The sequence below is a fragment of the Centruroides vittatus genome, unplaced genomic scaffold (assembly GCF_030686945.1).
Source record: "Centruroides vittatus isolate TY-2023 unplaced genomic scaffold, ASM3068694v2 scaffold_3315, whole genome shotgun sequence".
Classification (NCBI taxonomy): Eukaryota; Metazoa; Arthropoda; class Arachnida; order Scorpiones; family Buthidae; genus Centruroides; species Centruroides vittatus.
In genome coordinates, this window is record NW_027122703.1 from 4,424,389 (window position 1) to 4,445,783 (window position 21,395).

The following is a 21,395-nucleotide window of genomic DNA, read 5'->3' on the forward strand; positions in this document are numbered from 1 at the left end:
TAATTGGCCTCAACTGCTTTCATTTCATATCATTTGAAACTAACCAAAAATAATTTCAGAAATGATATTTGAAAATAACAGAAACATTTTAAACTAGGGTTCAAAAGCTTGCATATACTTTTAGGAAATTTTAATAAGAATACATTATTAGAATGTAGCTAAAATATCTAAAAAGTTATTCTAAAGAAAATGAATTTTCTATTGTTAATGTAATATTGGTTCTGAGTTTTTAATATCTACATACAAATTTTACAAATTCTGAAAAAATGAGTAATGATTTTGATGAGATTTTACTTCAATCTCAGAGTATGTAAAAATATATCAAAGATATAAGGCGCATTGCCAGGTAAAGCGAGTTTAATGGCTAAATAAGCAAACCAATGATGTAGTTTGTTTCACTTGAAATGGACTATGCCATTGGTTTACTTATCAAGCCATATTAAAGTTGCTTTACTAGACAATGCACCCATAGTTCAATGAGAAATAAGAAAAAGTTTTTCATTACAGTTCCTCTTTTCAAAATGTTTAATAATAATGAATTTATATTTTTTAAAATTTCATCAAAACATTTAATAAACTAACATTTTACAACTTCTAAAAGGAAGTTTAATCAAATGCACTGTTTGAAGTGAAAAACATAAAAGCAGTTAACATAACAAAAATCCAATTTGTATGGAATCACAAATGAGCAAATTTACACATTTTAAAATATTAAGATAATTAGCCTATTGTTATCTTTCATTTACATCTGTTGACATTCATTTTTCAGACAAACATGTTAAATACATTAGCATTGTATATGTTATTAAACTGTCTAACTTTATAAGAGTATATCTTCTATCAAAAGAAATTAATGTATTTAAGTAATATTTTAAATAATAAAATTAACATTTTTTAATGTTGTTTGCATAGTTTTGATTGATACAAGTGTAATAGTAAATACTGTAAATAAATTTTTATATGGAAAATTAAAAATGATTAAATTTCTATTGTATAAAAATGAATTATTTCTAACTTAAGTCTCAAAATTACTAAGTAATTTAGGATTACAGTAGTATCCTGATTTCCAAGTTCCAATTCACTGAAACTCTCCATTATCCAAGGTAAACCTGTAAGTGTAATACCCTACTTTTCTTATAATTCAAAAAAGGCTTGTTGTGACTGTACCAAGCACATAAACACTGAGCAAGAAAATTAACATACAGGCATTAAACTAGTTTAACACCCATATGTTAATTTTCTGGTCTTTTGCTTATCCAATGATCAGCTGAAGTCCAACCATCATTACAGTTAACTTATAAGATGAATTCTCTGGACAACAGACATCCTTTTTTAACATAAATGCTGTCCTATTTTTAATCTCAGTGTGCTAGTGACAGTTGGGAACGTGGATATTCTTCACTTGCTTCTCCCCAACTGCACACCTGCTGTCTATTTGACTATTGTTAATATCACTAGCATTGATTGTGTCAGTGTGTCATCAAATATGTTAAAACAACTTAAAAACATTACAAATATTTTTGACAGTATTTATATCTTGTCCTCTAGTGAAGAATTTGAAAGCTAAATGGTATGTTACAAATCCAAAGCTGTTGAAATTGAATACAAATCAAATTCTTAGATTTGATTACAAGTTTGAATAAATAGAAAACTAAATAAATAAAAATTGATATTTATTTAATTTTAAACAAAATAATAATTGTTTTATTTTAACTTTTTGTTTAAAATATATAGGGAAAAATAATTGAGAATTACTTGGAAGATGTCAGTAACACAGAAGAGATGGTAGTATTTTTAGTACAATTAGACAAAATTATTGGAAATGAAAACTTAAATTTGCAACAAGTCTACAATTGCAATGAAATCAAATTGAATTATAAAATGCTGTCAAAAACAGTTGCTTCTAAAGAAGAAAAGTCAGTTCCTGATTATAGTAGTCACTAGCAAAATAAAAAAGAAAAAAACCAAAAAACACTCAAGAGCATTTAAAAATATTAATAAACAAAATTATCTTATGGATGGATTCATTTTTATTTACAAAATGGTTCAATCAAGATTTTGTTCTAAGCATTAAACAATTTTTGAATGTAAACAATCTTCCACATAAGACACTCAATTTTGGATAAGCATCTGAATCAGTCAAACATTTCGACCCAACTCATTCAGATGAAAGTGAGCTAGTTAGTGAAGTATTCATGCTCTTTTATTATGCACAATGTAATACCTCTTCTCCAGTCAGTTGTCATCAAGGTGTTCAGAACATGAAGTACAATTAATGGCAACAACTTCTGAAACATCTAGAAAATTTAGAAAAAGCATAGTCTAAAAAAATTTACTAGTTGGCAGAATCTTGGAATAATGTTAAGAAATTAACGCTTGTTAAAAGCTAGAGGAATATTTCTGTCAACCATGAAAAAAGTGTGTGCCAATATTGAAATACCTGTCTTAGACCTGGCAAACTCTACTAGTTATCAAGGATGTAACTGAATAAGGCATTGGTGAATGGATGAATGAGGATGAACATATTGATGACATTATTGTTAATTGATTCTAGTAATGCAATGAAAAGATGAGTGATGACTGCATAGAAAATCCACAAAAGATTTCTCATACAAACAGTCTAAATGTCATCAGGACAGTACTTCATATATTAAACAGCAGCCATAAATATTATGGCTGATGTTTAATACATCATCACATGTGTCAGTATTTTGATGCTGAGGTGGCTGTAGAACATTGCAGCAAGAAGTGAGGAACTGCTATAAAACAAAAAACTCTAAAGGACTTTTTAAAGAAAGTTTAAAACAATAACATGTGTTGCAAAATTATTTATTTTTATTACTGTTTATCATTTTCTTTTAACTTCAATGTCAGAAAAAATTGTAACTAAAATACACATTTTTATCCTTAAAACTATTGTACTTATTAGCTGTATAATAAATGATGTAAAAAAAAAACACTTTCATATATTGTTATTCTATGATTAAATTGATTAAAGTATAAAAAAGAGGCTGAAAAATGATAGTTAATAAACAAACAACATTGCTAAACCCGATATACTATAAAGCCAGACACCAACCAAAGCCGAATGCTATCGAGCAATGCATCTGTACGGTAAAGCAGGAGTTGTGGGTTTGAGTCCTGCTCTGGGCCAATTTTTTCTTCCAGTACTTCTAAATTATTTAAAATTAATTAATTAAAAATTATAATTATTAAAGTTATTAAGAGATGGTGCCTAATGCCTCTCTCTAGTGCCAAATTATTTGATTAATTTATTTAGAAATATAGCCATTTCTAACCAGATAGCATTCGGCTTTGGTTGGTGTCTAGCGTGGTAGTTAATCTTTTATATCCATAATTTTTAATCTGAAATGATCACAGCTGTCTCTTTATCCAATTTTTCAGTTATCCAAGCTAGCATCAGTCCACATTACCTTAAATAAGTGATGGTGAACCTTATTGAGTGCACATGCCATATAGCTTAAAGGTAAGTATGCTTACTTACCTTCAAAATGCTTGTGTGTGCCAAAGTTTGACTTCAAATAAAGATATTTAAAGAAATTAAACAAATATGTTTTAATTAGAATAAATGTAAAATAACTGATTGCTAAAAAGGATGACCAAGTGTGAAATTGATAGAATGATTGAAAATGACAGATGATAAACTCAAATCATATGATACATTTCACGTCAGATAATTTCTCTCTATGTACCACTTTGAACACACAAGTCATAGGTTTACCACCCCTGCCTTGGATAATTGGGTTTTGCTAGCAATTGCATGAATAACCAAAGAAATTACAATCAACCTTAAAACAAAATAAGAATTCAAAAATATTGTATATGTAATGTGTATGTATAGTTTGTTAATTTCTAATATTTAAAAAAAAATTCAATCTATCAACTATGATAGATTCATTATAAAACTGTACATAACATTAATATAATATAATATATTACTATGTAATGTCAATATATACATAACCACTATGTATTATATTAATAATTATATTTTATGTTTGTTTATTTAAATATAATTATGATGAATGCATTTCATCACAATTATGCAATAGAAAAATACAACTACAATCATGTCTACTGAATATGAATGAATAAATGCAAGATTATTAAAACTATTCTTATCTATTGAGCATATAAAGTTGGATTTAAATAGAATATTACATAATTATGATTTATCATGAACGAATATTAAAATACAATAAAAGTAACTTAATCAAAGTAATCATCAAACTTCTAAAAACAATTTATGCATTTATAAGAAAAACACTTAAATATTCTAAATTTAAATATACTTTTAATACAGTTAAAGTAAATTTCATGTAATAAATTCAGTAAATTTTCATTAGTTTCAAAAATATTTTCTGGATTTTATAACTTTTTATTTTTAACCAATACATGATCAATATGAAAAATGCATTAAAAGTGTTTACAAAATATTTTAACCAAAGGTAATTTAAATATTAAATAATTCTTTAATATTGTTCTTAAAAAAGTGATTTGGTAAATAATATGTAGAAGTGCTTTGCTAAATCCTGAATTTGTAAGATCACAGTATTGATTATTTTTTTATATTTTTTTTAGTTCAGCTGCAATTATTTTCCTAAAGAAAATTTCATTATTTCTTCATTTCCTTCTCCAAATTTTCAGCAATAGCTTCTAGAAAATCCATAGTATATAGATAATCACCATCTTTAACACTAAAACAAAAAAATAATAATAATAAATAAAAATTAGCAATAAATTTTATCCCAAAAATTATAAACACAAATTAATTACAATAAAAAAATTAAAATTATTATAAAATTTTAAAATCAGCCCCAGTACATAAACCTAAATCTTATTTAGTATTTATTATTATAAAATTTTATCATCATCATAAGAAAAGTTCTATTAATAGTACTAAAACTTTTACTAAAAATTATAAAAATCTTCATCATTTTGTTTGTAATTTCTCTGCTAGAAAAAGTTGAGCATTATAAAACGAAACAAGAATATAACACAAAATTCAACTTTTTAATATTAAAAACAAATGTAATTTTTACATTTAAACACCTCTAAAAATGAAATGAAATGACTGCTTTAAAAGTTTCATAAAATTTTAAATTATATTTCTAAGTAATTATTTAAACTATACCTATGATTTTTCAAAAGTTTTAATGACGATTTATTTGATAAAATAAAGGTACTCGTGCTGCTCTTTGAAACTGTTTGACACAACTCAACAGCAAGGAACAGCAAGTCTCTATTCAAACTTCATAATGTTTTCAGCCTAATTTATATTCTCATTATATGAATTAGAATTAGTTTGTATTATGTAATTTTATATTTCAAATTTGTTCTAATAAGTTTGTTCTATTCTTTACATACTTCAAAAAATTTAATTAAACAAGTTCAAGCAAAAAGATTATTTATAATTGAAGTATTTATTTTTATAACATTGATAAAATACATAGTAATTTCATTTTCATAAAAAAGGAAGATATCTGATATACCTCAAGTTTATTCTATTTTTTATCTTGATTTTTGAAATAAATTTTTTCTTAAACAAGTGATGGAATTTCTTTTTCTATATTTGTTATCTAACTACAATATAATCAAAAATTTCTGTTCATAGGTATTGAAAAGTGTAATAATTAACAATATAGTTTTATAATTAAATAATGTAAACTTAGTCACATTACTATTATATTGCAAGCAAATAAGTAATTTTGAATAATATTCTTAATCAGTTTTTCTTGCAAAATTTATCACAGCTTGGCACAAATATATTCAGATAAAAGATACAATCTGGCAAAAACACATTTTTGAACTTGAAGTTGTTTATAGTTATTTAACAAATCTAGAAATTTATAACATTTCAGAAAAAATTCAAGTAAGTCTTAAATTATGAAAAGAATAGAAAATTATACATTTACTTCTGAAAACTTAATTGATGCCAATGATTCTATTTTCATAAGAAAGAGACTCGTTTTTCATATTAATATTCACACTTATTTAACTAACAATAAATAAAATAATTATTTATATTATTATTAACAAAGTTCCAAGGATTAATTTTGTTGATTAAATTAAAATCAATATCGGTGTCAATTGTATTGTATGTATTTTTTTTTAATGTCATTTGTCGGTTTTAAGTTGTTACCATCTGTCTCTGATTGGACAATTAAAAATTATAATTCTGCAAAGACCTAAAATTATTTGTATGGTCATAATATTGATTTTAATTTAATCAATAATTATTTATTTATTTATTATTTAATTAATGTTTATGCTTACTTTTTAATTCCATGAATACATCCAGCTAAATCTTTTGTCATTTTTCCTGATTCAACTGTATCAACACATGCTTTTTCTAAACTTGTGCAAAATCTAATTATAAAAAATTTAAATTAATTTTAAATAATTTTATAATTAAGTTTACCTATAAACATTAATACTTAATATTACATTAACATAAGGAGAACATAGAAATATAATTTTTCTTTATTGTGGTGTTTTTGTTAGTATCTTTAATATATTAATTTACATTTATAAATAATGTCAAAAGTAGAAATTAAAAAAATACTAACTTCTTTAAATCATTATTTCCATCTAATTTTGCCCTATGCTCCAAACCTCTTGTCCAAGCAAATATGCTTGCAATCGGATTTGTGCTTGTTGGATTACCCTGAAAATTTAAATTTTATGAACAAAATCTTAATATTCAACAATAAATGTAGTTTTTATATTTAATTTATTAAAAACTATATAAATGCCTGTTTTTAAATCTGATATTTGAGTATAAAACTATTATAATTATAGATATAATACTATTATAATAAACTATTAACAGAAAAATCTATCTATTTTTGAAATATTTGTCAGCATACCTTATATGAAACTATTATGTAAGTTAGTCATCAGTATAAATATGAAGCTAACTTCATAAGTAACAGAACATCTTTTTTTACCAATTTTTATTTTTTATTTAAGGCCGATTCTTACTTTTTGATGTTCTCTGTAGTGCCTTGTCACTGTACCATGAGCTGCTTCTGATTCTATTGTTTTGCCATCCGGACAGATTAAAACACTGGTCATTAATCCTAATGAACCATAACCTAAATTAAAAATAAAAGCATAAATATCATTACTAAAATAATTTTTATAAAAGATTATTATTTTAATTAAATATTAATTTTATAGTAAATAAAGATTTATTTATATCTAATCTATATATACATGGTGAGTCAAAAGTCTCTTGCACTCTTTTTTTCCAAAAGCACTGAAGCTATATTAATTATGTTAATATAGTTACATAGGAAGTCATGCATAGGGAAGTGGATGGAACCTTTCTTGTTGATCTTGAAGATGATTTAAAGGTCACCTATGTTGTAACTTTTTAGTGACCAGAGGTAATATAAAAGTTCCAATAACAAAGTTAAAAAGCACAATTTAATTAATCTAAAACCAAACTGGATTCTTAATTAATTTAATCAACATCGTGTAAACTGATGTTCAAGGCATTAATCCTTTCAAAAAAGGAACTTGATGAATCATCATGAAATATTTGTTGTGAATAGTCTGTAATGGGAACAAGTTGGCAAAGCCCATGAGTGAGTAACGCAACAAGAGGTTGGGCCACCACAGATAATAAAGTAAGAAGTAAATAAGTTTTAAAAAAGATCACTGTTAAAACTAATTATATTTTGATATAATCATGAAGCAAATTTAAAGAATTTTAGTAAATTTCATATTACAATTTTAAATATACAGTTTTGATTCATCATAACATTTTCATTTGATCATTAATATTTCACAGCAGATTATAAAACTGCTTTGAAATATTAGTGATAATTTAGCAATAGATATATTAAAGTTACAAACATATTAAGCATTGAATATATAATAATTGACGTAAATTTATTGGCTCCTTTATTTTTGTTTTTTTTTTTTAAATATTAGGTACAGTAAGTATAATTAATTAATGAGATTTTAATCTTTATCTATGCATTATAAAAATTTTTATACTGTAAATGTAAATTCATCTATGTTTTGTTTATTACAAATATGAAAACATTGGAAATGTTAATATTCTGCATTGTGAGTCATGTAGATAAGTTTAATGCAATAGTGCCTCTATCAAAGGAAGCAATACAGCAATTAATATACAACAGTTGAACCTATCTATCTTGAATCTTACGGGAATAAGGAAAAAAAATTTGAGAGACACAGGTTTTGAGATATAGAGGTAACAGTAATACATTTGATTGGAGGTATGGAATTTTATTAATATGATAGCAAGTACAATACATACCTATATTAAGTATAAATAAAATATTTTTGATATGTCTTAAATGAAATACTTTGTCAATAGTTTCTGATGGCTGACTTTCATCAGACAGTAAGACACAAACTAAACTCATAGCCAATCAGAGAAAAGCATCAATAATTGAACTTACATACTGATTGCAAGAGATGTTTCTCGACTACAATTTATGCTTTGAAAGTGTAGTTGTTGAGCTTTGAAACTGTAATTGACACTCCAGTTCATAATTTGAGATAGAGGTTTGGGAGAAAATTATTTAAAATAAACAAGGAAAATTTATCGAATTTAGACTAAAAATGCAGAAATAAAAATAAATTTTGAGATAAATATATTTGAGATAGACAGGTTCAACTGTATTTCATGATTCAACAATGAAACTACATTAAAAAAAATACTCTAAATGTTTCCATAATGTAAATAATATACTATAAAAACTATTATGAAAAGAATTTTGTCTACTTAGAAACAATTTCTTGAACAGTATTTGCTATCATCTGGCAACAGAACTGTAGTGGTTCCATATAGCTATGGAATAAATCTAACCCATTATAGAATAAATCTAAAATTATAAATCTAATTATATATAATTTTATCTGATTACAACTCTTCACGAATAATGAATATTTGAAAAAGTGAAAAATTTTGTCAAACAGTAAAAGAAATGAATGCTTGCCATAATCGTGTAATATCATTTTTTTGCTATATACAGAAAAAAATTTAAATACCTTCTAAAACCGATAACCGGTGCGAACTATTTTTCTAAATGGCGAACGTTTTCATTGCCCCTCCTGGGCTCTTCCTCAGGCCAATTCTGGATTTGATAATCGAACAGCATAAATAAATGGAACGTGTTCCGTAATTTAAACGATCGAGTACGTTGGGCAACCGCGTGCCGTTCCAAATATTTAAATTTTCTTTTATTCCGTTTGGGAACGATGTGCGCCTCCTATGATAAATACGCGTGACGTCAACTGATTTACGGCCTTTCTTCTAATAAAAACTGCCAAGCAGTGGAGAGTTTCCTTTCTTCCTTGAAATTAATACATGTTGTTGTGCGATCGGCTTTATAAATTTCAATTTCCTCCAGAGTTCTCAGATGTTCTTGATGTTGGGTGGTGCGGATCACCTTTGCCTCGTTAAAATTCGGTGTTATATCCGGGTTTGCTGCATACGTTGACAATGCCGTTGTGTATTTATGGCGGGTAATGTCGGATTTATGCTCCTTTATTCTAGTGCATAGTGGGCGTTTAGTGGACCCTATGTACAGTAATTGTTTCTGCCATCTGTCGTCCTGTAGAGGGATACTGTACACTCCCGGAAGCCTATACGGGTTAGGTGCGTCTTTTCCGTTTCTCAATAGGCTGTATATGGAAGGGTTTCTCCGATAAGCGATTTTAATTCCCCTTTTTTTCGCAATTGTGTTGTATATTGTTTTAAGGTGCAGGGTTGTATGTCATCGGGGTCCTTTCTGTGTTTTCTTCTCTGGTAACTTTTTTCACTACGCTTTCTTGGTTTGTTATACTGCTTGTATGGAGGTGCCGGTTATATAACTTTTTTACGATGTTAGTGTAACCGTGCTCTCTTGCTATTCTATTAATAAACGTTAATTCCTGTTGTAGAGCATCGTTTGTGGAAGAGTGCGTGTAGGCTCTTTCTATTAAAGCCCTAAAGGCAGCCATTTTATAGGAGTAGGGGTCACAGGAATCGAAGGGGATGTACGATGGTATGGTTGTAGGTTTTCTGTAGACCCTCGTTTGTAGTATCCTTTTTTCGATCCTTATTTCTATATCCAAGAAGTGGATTATTTCAGGACTGTGTTGCTCCATTTCCAGTTGTAGGCCATAGGGGTTGTCGTTCATGGCCGTTTTAAACTGCTTTAGGTCCGGCATCGATTTCCAGAGGATAATGATGTCATCTATGTATCTTCCGTATAAAATTATGTTTGAGAGAAACGGTGACAGTGTTTTGGCTTCCAATGCTCTAATTACCATTTCACATAGGTCCCCGGATAGCAGACTCCCCATGGGTACACCCCTCTCCTGTGCATAAGCCTTTCCTTTGAATTGGAATACTGAACTATAACACGCCAAATGGGCTAACTCTAAAACTTGATGGTGCAGGCTGTCATCATTTACTTTCTCCATGAGGAAATCTCTCAGTGCACAAAAACAAGGAACGGCACGCGGTTGCCCAACGTACTCGATCGTTTAAATTACGGAACACGTTCCATTTATTTATGCTGTTCGATTATCAAATCCAGAATTGGCCTGAGGAAGAGCCCAGGAGGGGCAATGAAAACGTTCGCCATTTAGAAAAATAGTTCGCACCGGTTATCGGTTTTAGAAGGTATTTAAATTTTTTTCTGTTTATACAACCCGGTGTGGGAGAAGTGTTAGTTTTTTTGCTATATCTGAATTTAATACTGATAGAAAATATTAACAGTAAAATTATTTGGAATGCCATGTCTAAAGATGTAATCTTGGTACTTTCCAAAAATTAAAATATGGTGTTAGTATGAAATAATAAATATTTCAGGAGAACTATATCTATTGGTATGATCCTTAAAGTTTTCAAATCACTATCATTACTGCAAAATATAGGCTGATGACTGACTAGCCACATTGTGTTTATCAAAGAAAAAATTTTATCTACAACACATCTGATAACAATTTGAATTATTAAGAATTATTATATTTCAAACTAGTCATTGTTATATCAATATAATCAAGATTATGAAATGCTACAATTTTCTAAATCAGTACATACACATTTTATAGTATAGAAAAAGAAAGAAATAGTAAATTCATATGATTAACATTATGAAATGAAATAGTATAACAGTAAGTCGTTTTAAATATATATTCATAAATATTTATCAGAAATTGCAACTTTATAAAAATACACAAAATTTTTATATAAAAGTAATGCCTGATTATCAATTATGCCCAAAAATGCCCACTTATGCCCAAAAATATTCACTAAAAATTTAAAGTTTGTTGTATTGTTTTCTTTGTAATGCTAATAAAAGTACTTTATCCTAATTATTTCTCCTCAATCATTAGCTATAGTAAAAATGTGGGAAAAAAAAAAATTATTTCAATAGTAATATCATTTATTCCAGTATATGAAATGAAAATTTTATTATCTATTTTCAATTTTGGAATGTCAATAGAAAATTTTTAGTTATGTAAGTTATTAAAAAACTTTTAAATAAGTTTTGCATATAAAATTAAATTTTAGATTTATGTAATTTATTATGAACGGTCTCCAAGTGTAATTTTACCTTGAGCTACAACATCAGATTGAACATCACCATCATAGTTTTTACATGCCCATACAAATCCTCCTGATGATTTCAAAGCTTGCGCAACCATATCATCAATTAACCTATGTTCATACCAAATGCCTGCATCTTCATATTTTTTCCTGTAACTCCTGCAAAATAATAATTATATCTCAAATATAAATAAAATAAAATAAAAAGACATAAATATAAATAAAAAATATAATTGATAAAACCAACTACACATATACAATTTTAGTCAAAAAGACTAAATTAATGTATCATAAATGTACTGATTAAAATTTTAACATTTGACTGAAATAACTAAACTGAACTAAACAAATGTATCCCATAATGTTAATTGTAAAAACTGAATTCATTCTAAATACAATGAGAAACCTGTTTATTAAAGTAGTTCTGCAATAATGTTCCTTGGAAGTTAATGCAAAAAGTTAAAAAAACTTTAGTTTTATAATTATATAATATAAAATTTTTTAAAGTAGTTCTGCAAAATTAAACGAACGTAATATAATATCAGTAATTATCAAATAATTTATATTAAGTAAAAAAATTTTCATTTCAATTAAATTTTAGTAACAACTATATTAAACAACTCGATGCCCGATAATATATAGATACATAGCCAAATGATCACCTTAAATAGTCTGGCTATAAATCCGCTATTTTTAATAATTAATACTAAGTAATTTGCCATTAGAGGTAGACATTAGGTGCCATCTCTTATGTAAATTAGTAATTATAATTTAAATTTTATTAGATAATTTAGAATCATCTGAAAGAAAAGAACTGGCCCAGAGCAGGGCTTGAACCAACAACCTCCACTTGCAAGTTGCATCACCCAGTTTCTTCCAGATGATTCTAAATTATTTAATAAAATTATTTAAATTATAATTATTAGTTTAAATAAGAGATGATGCCTAAGGTCTACCTCTAGCAGCAAATTACTTAGTATTAATTATTATAAATAGCAGATTTATAGCCTGAGTATTTAAGGTTTTGGCTATATATTTAACAACATTAAAACATGCATAAATAATAATGCAGCTGATTATTCTGATTTACAGTAGAAACTTTGTTATCTGAAATGGTTTGGACAAGAAATAAAAATAAATATATGAAAACAGAACCTGTAGCACTGTATATACCAGGGATGGGCAACCTTTTTCTATGTAAGGGCCGCATTCCAAAACTTTTTGAACTAACGCAGGCTGCATACAAGAGAAAAGAAAAAACAAAATGCCAATAAATCATAATTATTTATTCATAAATAATTATAAATTAGCATAGGTATACTTAATTTAGCTTCTGGAACTGATGTAAACGTAATATATCGGAAATATCTCAAAATAGTCACTGCTAGTTTTAAATTAGTTTTGATGTGTCTGTTAGCCGGTTTGTTTTAATTTTTACTAAATTCATTGCAGAAAAACTATTCATATACATAAGTTGTAGAAAATAATGTTTGAATTTTTGCTGCATACTTCCTTAAGCTGGGAAATTGATGTATTTATTCACATTTTATGCAACACAGGCTGCAAAAAATATTAATGCGGGCTGCATGCTGCCCATTCCTGGTATATACTATAGCATATATTATGAGTTCATAGAGACAAAATTCTCCATGTAACTAGAAATCACTAAATCATCTGTCAATTATAGCTCCATGAAACTAAGTAACATATATAACATTACATTAGATTCTAAGCAAATTAATTTACCTTCAAATGCAGTAACTGCATTACAATATTTACAGTTCATAAAACTTTAAATTCACAGTGCTTGATATAACCAAAACACAAAAGCAAACAAGTTTCTTGATTATCCAAATTTAATTTATCTGAAAAACCCCTGGTCCTATCAAGTTCAGATAATCAAGTTTCCACTGTATTTTCATAACTATTTCAGTTATATTAGTTAAAAAATCCATAAGCTTATGTTTTATTTTTATCATATAAACACTAAGATATCTGCTGTGTAATAAGTTTAATATTTCAATTTAATGCAATACTATAATCTAAACACAACTTAATAAATATTTTCAAGATCAAAAGGTAAACTGTCTATTAATCGTTGCATAAACATCTAAAATTTAAATTAATTTAACATATTTTCTTACTTTTCATATATATCTTGGAATATATCTTTAAATCGCCCATCATATCTCTTAAGTATTGTATTTTTGGTACTCAGGTAGAGAGGCCATTTCTTCATTAGTGCATATTCAAAACAACTAAGAGCAAATCCTTTAATTGACTGAAATAAATATTGTGTAATATTTATAAATATAATTAGTGTATAATTAAGAACAAAAAATATCTTTTTATAATGAAGTGGCATCCATATTATTGGCAACAATGACAAAAATTTCTTTTTTTTTTTATTCATCTTCATCTACATCATTCATATTTGTCATTATCTTTACATTTTTGTAATAATTGTCATATAAATGTTAATCAAGATTCATCATTTGGTCACTGTTTCTATGATATTAATTAGCTAAAATAAGTGTCTCACAATTGCTATAATAAAAATCACATGCAAGAATCAATGGCATGTATGATATGTTTAAGAAATATAATTACGTGGATTAAAAATAAAAATAATAATAATAATTTTAAAAATTATTAATGTTTTCACAAACATTCAGAAAAAATTTTTTATATATATCTTACTTGTTTTTGAGAAAAATATGAAAAATTACCATACATTTCTCTTCTAATATTAATCAAATAGATTTATTTCTGACGTTTTGATATTTTTCTTAATAAATTTAATTGTAGATGCTACAAAGTCATAATTTTTCATTTAACATTTAACTCAAGTCCATTTTATAGTATATTTTGTGCATTTAAGATCTAATGTCATTGTTGCTAATATACTGTATTTACTCGCATATAAGATGAGGTTTTTATTCATTTTTCACTGCTTCAAAAACCTAGGTCATCCTATACGCACAAACAAAAAATTCTTTGCATTTTTGCAATAATTTTTGTGAACCGTGTATTCGCATTTTTTACTGGATGCTTACCCTCTGGTGTTTAAAAACAAAAGTATTTTATTTGGGTCATTTGAATCATTCTTGTGTATTGTTAGGAGTAAAGATGAATAACAATAGGATTGAATAGGATTCAATTGAATTCCAAATTAAAATTCCAAAATCACATGGGAGCCTGATATAAGTTTTAATCCATTCCCATATAAAAACAGATGAAATCAGAATTTGGAGAAACTCATAAGTGTAATCAACAGAGAGCGGAATCGACTTAAGAATTTGGCCAAAAAAGGTTCCAATTTGTCCAGCTTTTACAAGAACAAATTATGTTGTTAATTTTACAAAATTTTTCCTTAAAGTTTAAAATGCCAGTAATTTTTGAGGGACAATGTGTGCATTTATATGCATTTGATATTTTATTTGTGATTAAACAAAATAAAATTAGAATTGTATTAATAAATCTAATTTTCTTTATTTTGATCTTTAAAGTCACACCTCATCCTTACATGTGAGATCGTCTTATATGCGAGTAAATATGGTAAATGTAGACTTAATTTATAAAATAATGAACTATTCAAAATTCTATCACAAAAAAATTACTGTCAAATTTAATTATTAAATTTAATAAATATAGAAACAATGTTAGATTAATAAGTAAACAAGTAAAATGCCAAAGTCATTTTTGGGACAAGACTATGTCTCAGAGACTCAGGACTCAACTGCACACCATTTTCTAAGGAAAAGAGAAAAATGAGCACTCTCCAATGAGGAAAAGCTGACACCAGTAATCGGCGTCCTGGCATAGATTACAGCGGACTTTGTTGCTGTTGTGGTTATGATGAGTTGCGTTGTCATGAGCCTGTTCTTGGCTACAGTAAGCAGGATCATTTCGATGCTAAGGGGCCGTCCATAAATTACGTAAGGGTGATTTCAGCCATTCTAGACCCCCACCCACCCTGTGTAAGAAACTAATATTTTCTTTGATCCCCCCTTCCCTTTTCCTATCTTATGTAATATTTAGGTATGATTTAAAAAAAAGATTTTAACAAAAAAAATTTTTTTTATGAAACCCTAAAAATCTTAGGTCCAAAATATATAATTATTAATTAGTTAATTAATATGTACTATTATTTATAAAGACTTTATGTGAACAAATTTAAAAATATAAAAATTTAATGAATTCGAATGAACAATTTATTTTAAGAACTTTATTTTTTAATTATTAACAATCTTTTCATTATTATTATCATTAATCAATGTCATAATATTCATTTTTATATTAATTTTAATTTTCACAAAAGGATGCAAAAAACTTTGACAGATCAACTAGCTACTACACATGTAAACAGAAACGTCATACAAAACAAAACAAGAGAGAAACACCAGACTGCCTTTCTCCCATTATAAAAAATGTGTAGAGCATGAATCTGCTATCACGTCACATGAGATGGCATTGGTACAATGAGCGTTCTTAATAAAAACCGCCAAATTCAAAACTCCACCACTCAACGAGATCAAAAAATAAAAATAAAATATTACGTAAGACAAAATCTATTACCCCCCTACCCCTGAATAAGAAATCCTTGACCCCCACTCACCCCAAAATATCTTACATAATTTATGGATGGCTCCTAACAGTGAGTCTCATACTCATTCTACAATCTTCTTTGGTATCGCTGGTTTTGAGTGCAATTGTTCAAACTTCACTGGCCACGGCCATGACATCGTCCACAAGGCATTTTTGGTGAAATTAACCTATGCAATGTCAAAATTTCTCTCCATTGCATGTCACCCTGGGTTAAATTTTTGTTGACGCCTAACAAAAATTTCCTGTTTTTGAAAAAAATAATCATGGCTATTGTATCGTCCGAAATTTTTTTTTTTTTTATTTTGCACAAACAAAATAAATATATTAATAAATGTAAACAGAAAAAAATTATATTTCGGAAGTTACTTTTAATATAAAATTATAATGACTAGCACCATCTAGTTTCAAAAATGTTCCAATGCTGAAACAAGATATCTTGGGTTAACCGGTCAAGGTCAGCATGTTGCAACCAGAGAGGTAAATGGGTTTTTTTCAGCTTCGTTTGTCAACATTCGCATTTTCAACTTCCCAATGATATATGCACATGTGCAAATCTTGTACTCTTGCCTGTTTGTAAAAAGATGTCGCCATTTTGTATTTTATTTTGACTCGGTTCTTGGTCTGCCGAGTACCTACAAGTCTGGGTTTTTTTATGTGGGCACCAGATACTCTGTGCCAAATTGCAACTCCTGACATGTACTCCTTCATACCTCTAAGGTGTCGAGCCGAGATGGCACTGTGATTTTATAGTCTTTTTGAAAATATGAAGTCTCCTCGATGGGTTAATCAAATAAAATTTTTCTAATGAAGCCAGCTATCTGTAATTTAAATCACAAGTGTAGTCCAACTATAACTAAATCAAATAAAAATCATAATTTTGATGAACTGCTGAATATGATTAATTTTTCAATTTTGCACATCATGCAAAATTTCTTGTTCATCTTGATGAAATTGTAACACGTTTTACGTAAAGTTTGTTATTTAGTATTGTATTAGAATTAAGATTTGAGATCAAAGTAAGTCTGAAAGTAATAAAATACCAGGAAATACAGGAAAATTTCAAAAATATAAAATAAGACAGGAGAACAAACAAAAGTCCTATAATGGATTTGAGGAAATCTTCCAAAATAAACATAGAACAGATTACTATTTAAATCAGAAATTTAACCAATTAAGTAATTTGGAAAATTGAATTTGATTGGAATTTAAATTCTAACTCATCTGCCAAAGCAAATGAACTATCATTTGCAGAATATAAGAAAATGAGCTCTTGTAGAAATAACTTACGTCAAATCGGAATCTTAATATGCAAATCTAGAGCTTTTGATCATTAGTTGACCATTGGCCAATATCGCTAAAGTATACAGTTTTCAAAAATTCAATGTATGAAGGTCACATCCATACAATACAGTCTTCAAGTAGAAACTGAAAGTGTCCCTGGTAATATGGATGATCTTTTTATACTTTATCTATGCTAAAACTTTGGTGTTGAGTATCTTTTGTATATATGATAATACCAGTGTATATTTGTAAGATTTTAATTAGTTATGATGAGTAGTAAACATTTTAAAATAGTATTATTATTATTATTTTTTAATCAAGAAATAGAATGTTTAGATGCATTTTTGAACTGATAAATGACTGACGCAACATATATTTCAAATTTATGTTTTGTTCTGACTTTTTGGTAGCATGTTATTTTAAAACTTTAAATGTTTTCCTTTTTTAGAATTTATGTTTATCACTTTGGGCATTATGTTTAAAGATCTTTGTGAATTTTACATTCTGTTTTGGAATTTAACTTGTGAGTTTCTATGTAAAGGTTGTCTGATGATGGATGTTAAAGACAATTGAAAATATTAGTGAGAAAAATAAACTGCTGGTGTAAAAAAAAAGTTTGAAAGTGGTTCATTATTAAGATTTCTAAAAAAAATGTTATTTTATAAAACTTTTGTAATACTATTCTAATTCCATGCAAGGAAAGCTAGAACTTCTTTAAATAAGTTTCACAAAACCTATAATCTGTTATCCATTTACATATCTATTTGTTAATTTTATTTCAATTTTATTCATGTCGGTATTTTTTTAAACTTTTGTGAAAAAATAATGACATCATAAGAAAGAAGAAACTTTTGTAAATCCTTCGAATATTTGTTAACTGACATTCCAATGTTATAGAACCTGAAGAAGGCCATTTAAAATGGCTGAAAACATTTGTTCTCCTATCTTATTAATTAAAGAAACTGCTAGAAAAAGAGTGAAAGGTTTTGTGAAACTTATTTAATACTATTCTATTTAATATTAAAATTTAATATTTGAAATATTATGATAAATTAAAATAAATATGAATAATGAATAAGGATGATTTGAAAATGTTTCCAATGATAAAAAATATGGACTTCTGAACCTGATTATTTGTTATGATTAAATAAATCAGGCCATTCAAAATGAAATATGAATATAGTATATAAACACAATTTTAATATTAAATAAAATTTTTTGATAGTAAATGAAAGAAAAGAAGGCAAATATCTGTTAAATAAAATATTTGAATAAACTTTACTGCTTTATTAATTAATACTAACCTCATCTGTATTGTACATTGCCATTGATACTCCTCCTGTCTTTGTGAAGTTAAATACTTCTAATGATTCTTTAGGTCCACCATCATTTGGTGTAAAAATTAATTCTACTTTTCCTAGTTTAGTTATAACAGTATCAGTTGCTTTATACTGTAAATTTAAAAACAATTAATTAAACTAAATTTATAAATTCAAACATTATAACATATTAAAACATTAACAATTTTGTTGCCTTTTATTAAAAGCAGATTAAATAATTCTATATTTGTGTATATTTTATTATATCTAATATTACAGAATTACTCAATTAATATAAATTATATCTAGAATATAATTTTTAATAATTACATTAACAGAAAAATTGGAGGCTGCTTGCTCCAAAACTGCTGCCACATTTCTTTCAGACTTTAGTAATATGAAGAAATTCTTTATGTTTGTACAACTTAAATGTATTCAACCAAGAAAAGGCAATATTATTAATCTAACACAAATTTTTATCTACTACTAAACTAGTAACTGATTTCAACTCATTGATGGATAAAGATCCATAGAAGTTGTTTCACAGATGGATAAAAATCTAAGTCCACAAAAATTGTCAGATAAGTCAAATGAATTAAGTTCCACACTATTAAAAAATTCAGATCAAACATCAAACACCTCAATAATAGATTTATATAATAGAATTTCAAATTTAATTAATACATCTAATAAGAGACAAGTTATAATAATAATATTGTCATAACATAAAGTTAGTAAACAGCAAAGTCTAAAGTTATTCAATAAAAATTCAAATAACCAAAATCATCTTAATTATAAAAAAGTTAAAAAAAAAACGCTATTATAATTTACTTAAAGCTAAGAAAAAACAATACTTTATAAATTTGGTTTTCTATATGTTCAGTAATTTTGATTAAAGATAGAGAGAATAATAAATTCTTTTGGTCAACAATTTGTAAAGTTCATTTCAATATTAATTCCAGCAGTAATCGTCTAGAAAAAATTTTGATATACAGTTAAATTTTCATAGTTGTATTTTTCCTAGAATTTCATTCATTCAATTAACTTTCAGGTCAGTCAATAATGAATATCTGGATTCAAACTTTACAATACAAGAATTAGACAACTCAATAACATGCATATTAATTTATCACTGATTAATGATCACATTCTGACTCAATTTCTCAAACTATTACCCCCATTCAGCAACAATTAAGTTAATTAATTTATTCAACTCAATGTAAAATGCTCTATCTTATTCAAGTTCATGAGATTCTGTTTCGTTTTATATGAGATTTAATAACAGAGATATTCATCTCCCAAAAATTATTGATCAACAGCTCTCCTTTCAACTATAAGAAAATGTTTGATGACAATTTTAGCTAAAAAATTTCAACAAAAAAACTAATCTAAATTTCAATATGCATATGTAAGAAATAGAAAAACAAAACAGACTATTTTTCTGTTGTTGTTATTAATTCAACTTCATTAAGCATGAGAAACATGAGCACGGTTTTCATATATATTGAAAAAGCTTTTGATACAATATATATGTACCACTTTTAATTGAATCTTACCAATCTTGGTATCTAAAAATTATGAACACACTTTTATCTCAACCAAATATAAAGAAATCTATAGGAATCATTGTAAAAGATTAGTTTCTCAACTGCAAATGAACAAAAATTCAGTATTTATGAGAAATGTACTTTTTTACACATATTGCTATTGATGAAATTCTAGTGATATCTTGATAATACATATACTAAAGCTTGTAAGAAACTTATAGAAATAAGAGAATTAAATATCACACAGAATTCAGCAAAACCCAATGTATGATTTTAGAGAAAACCTAAATAAGCTATCAAAGATAGAACTATATAATTTGTATAACTGTTTATATTAAAATTATTAAAGGAAAATTGTAATTGAGAAATTACCAACTAAATTTAATAATTTGTTAGAATATAACAAATAAAAAGTATGTTGAAATTAACAGACTAATGTTTGTACAATAAATAATTTACTGTTATATTTGTACTTGCCTTGCTCCTGGACAACAGGATACTTTCTTTTTGCTAATAAAGTTTTGTTATTATTATTATTAACATTATTATTTTTCTCATCCAGCGAAAAAACTAAAATTTAAAAAGTCTTAAAAGAAATCGCCGCCAGAGGGAGGAGATAATCTACATTAAACAGCGCAACTTTTCACGTGGATATAAGGATCCAGAACTCCCGACTGGAAGTCAAGGATGAATTCAAAGGCGTCGTAAGGTCACCAATTCCAATTTTTACAAATTTTATATTTTTAATTGGATTATTTCTATGTTTTAAAGGAATTGTTTCTGGGCGATCATGTAGCCTAAAAAGGAAGGTCGGATCGTCCGAATCTTTATTCTGGAACATGTTAACGAAATAAACGGTGATCGACCAAGTTTTTGGAAACGACTACGTCTTTTTTATTTATACACAAAAAATTATTATTTATTATTATGTTGGGTTTAGTGGGTTATACTGTTGACACTGGTAGCTGTGTGACTATGCCAGACTAGAGTCAAGGCATAGCAACCAAAACAAAACTAAAATAAAATAAGTGTGTCAGT

General features: G+C 27.0%; 2 protein-coding genes across 2 annotated transcripts in view; one reads left to right on the top strand and one right to left on the bottom strand.

Annotated features, from left to right (window-relative positions):
- The window catches only part of LOC136988460 (NAD(P) transhydrogenase, mitochondrial-like), a 267,559-nt gene that overhangs the window by 186,087 nt on the left and 60,077 nt on the right, over positions 1-21,395 (top strand). The window lies entirely within an intron of this gene.
- LOC136988473 (isocitrate dehydrogenase [NADP], mitochondrial-like) overlaps positions 4,379-21,395 on the bottom strand; it is a 31,377-nt gene continuing 14,360 nt past the window's right edge. Inside the window, exons 5-11 of the mRNA XM_067286334.1 lie at positions 18,796-18,942; positions 13,747-13,883; positions 11,610-11,761; positions 7,006-7,118; positions 6,591-6,688; positions 6,298-6,390; positions 4,379-4,718 (exon numbers count right to left, since the gene is read on the bottom strand). Coding sequence (XP_067142435.1) covers positions 4,637-4,718; positions 6,298-6,390; positions 6,591-6,688; positions 7,006-7,118; positions 11,610-11,761; positions 13,747-13,883; positions 18,796-18,942 — 822 coding nt within the window. The 3' untranslated portion in view covers positions 4,379-4,636. The remainder of the gene's footprint in view (positions 4,719-6,297; positions 6,391-6,590; positions 6,689-7,005; positions 7,119-11,609; positions 11,762-13,746; positions 13,884-18,795; positions 18,943-21,395) is intronic.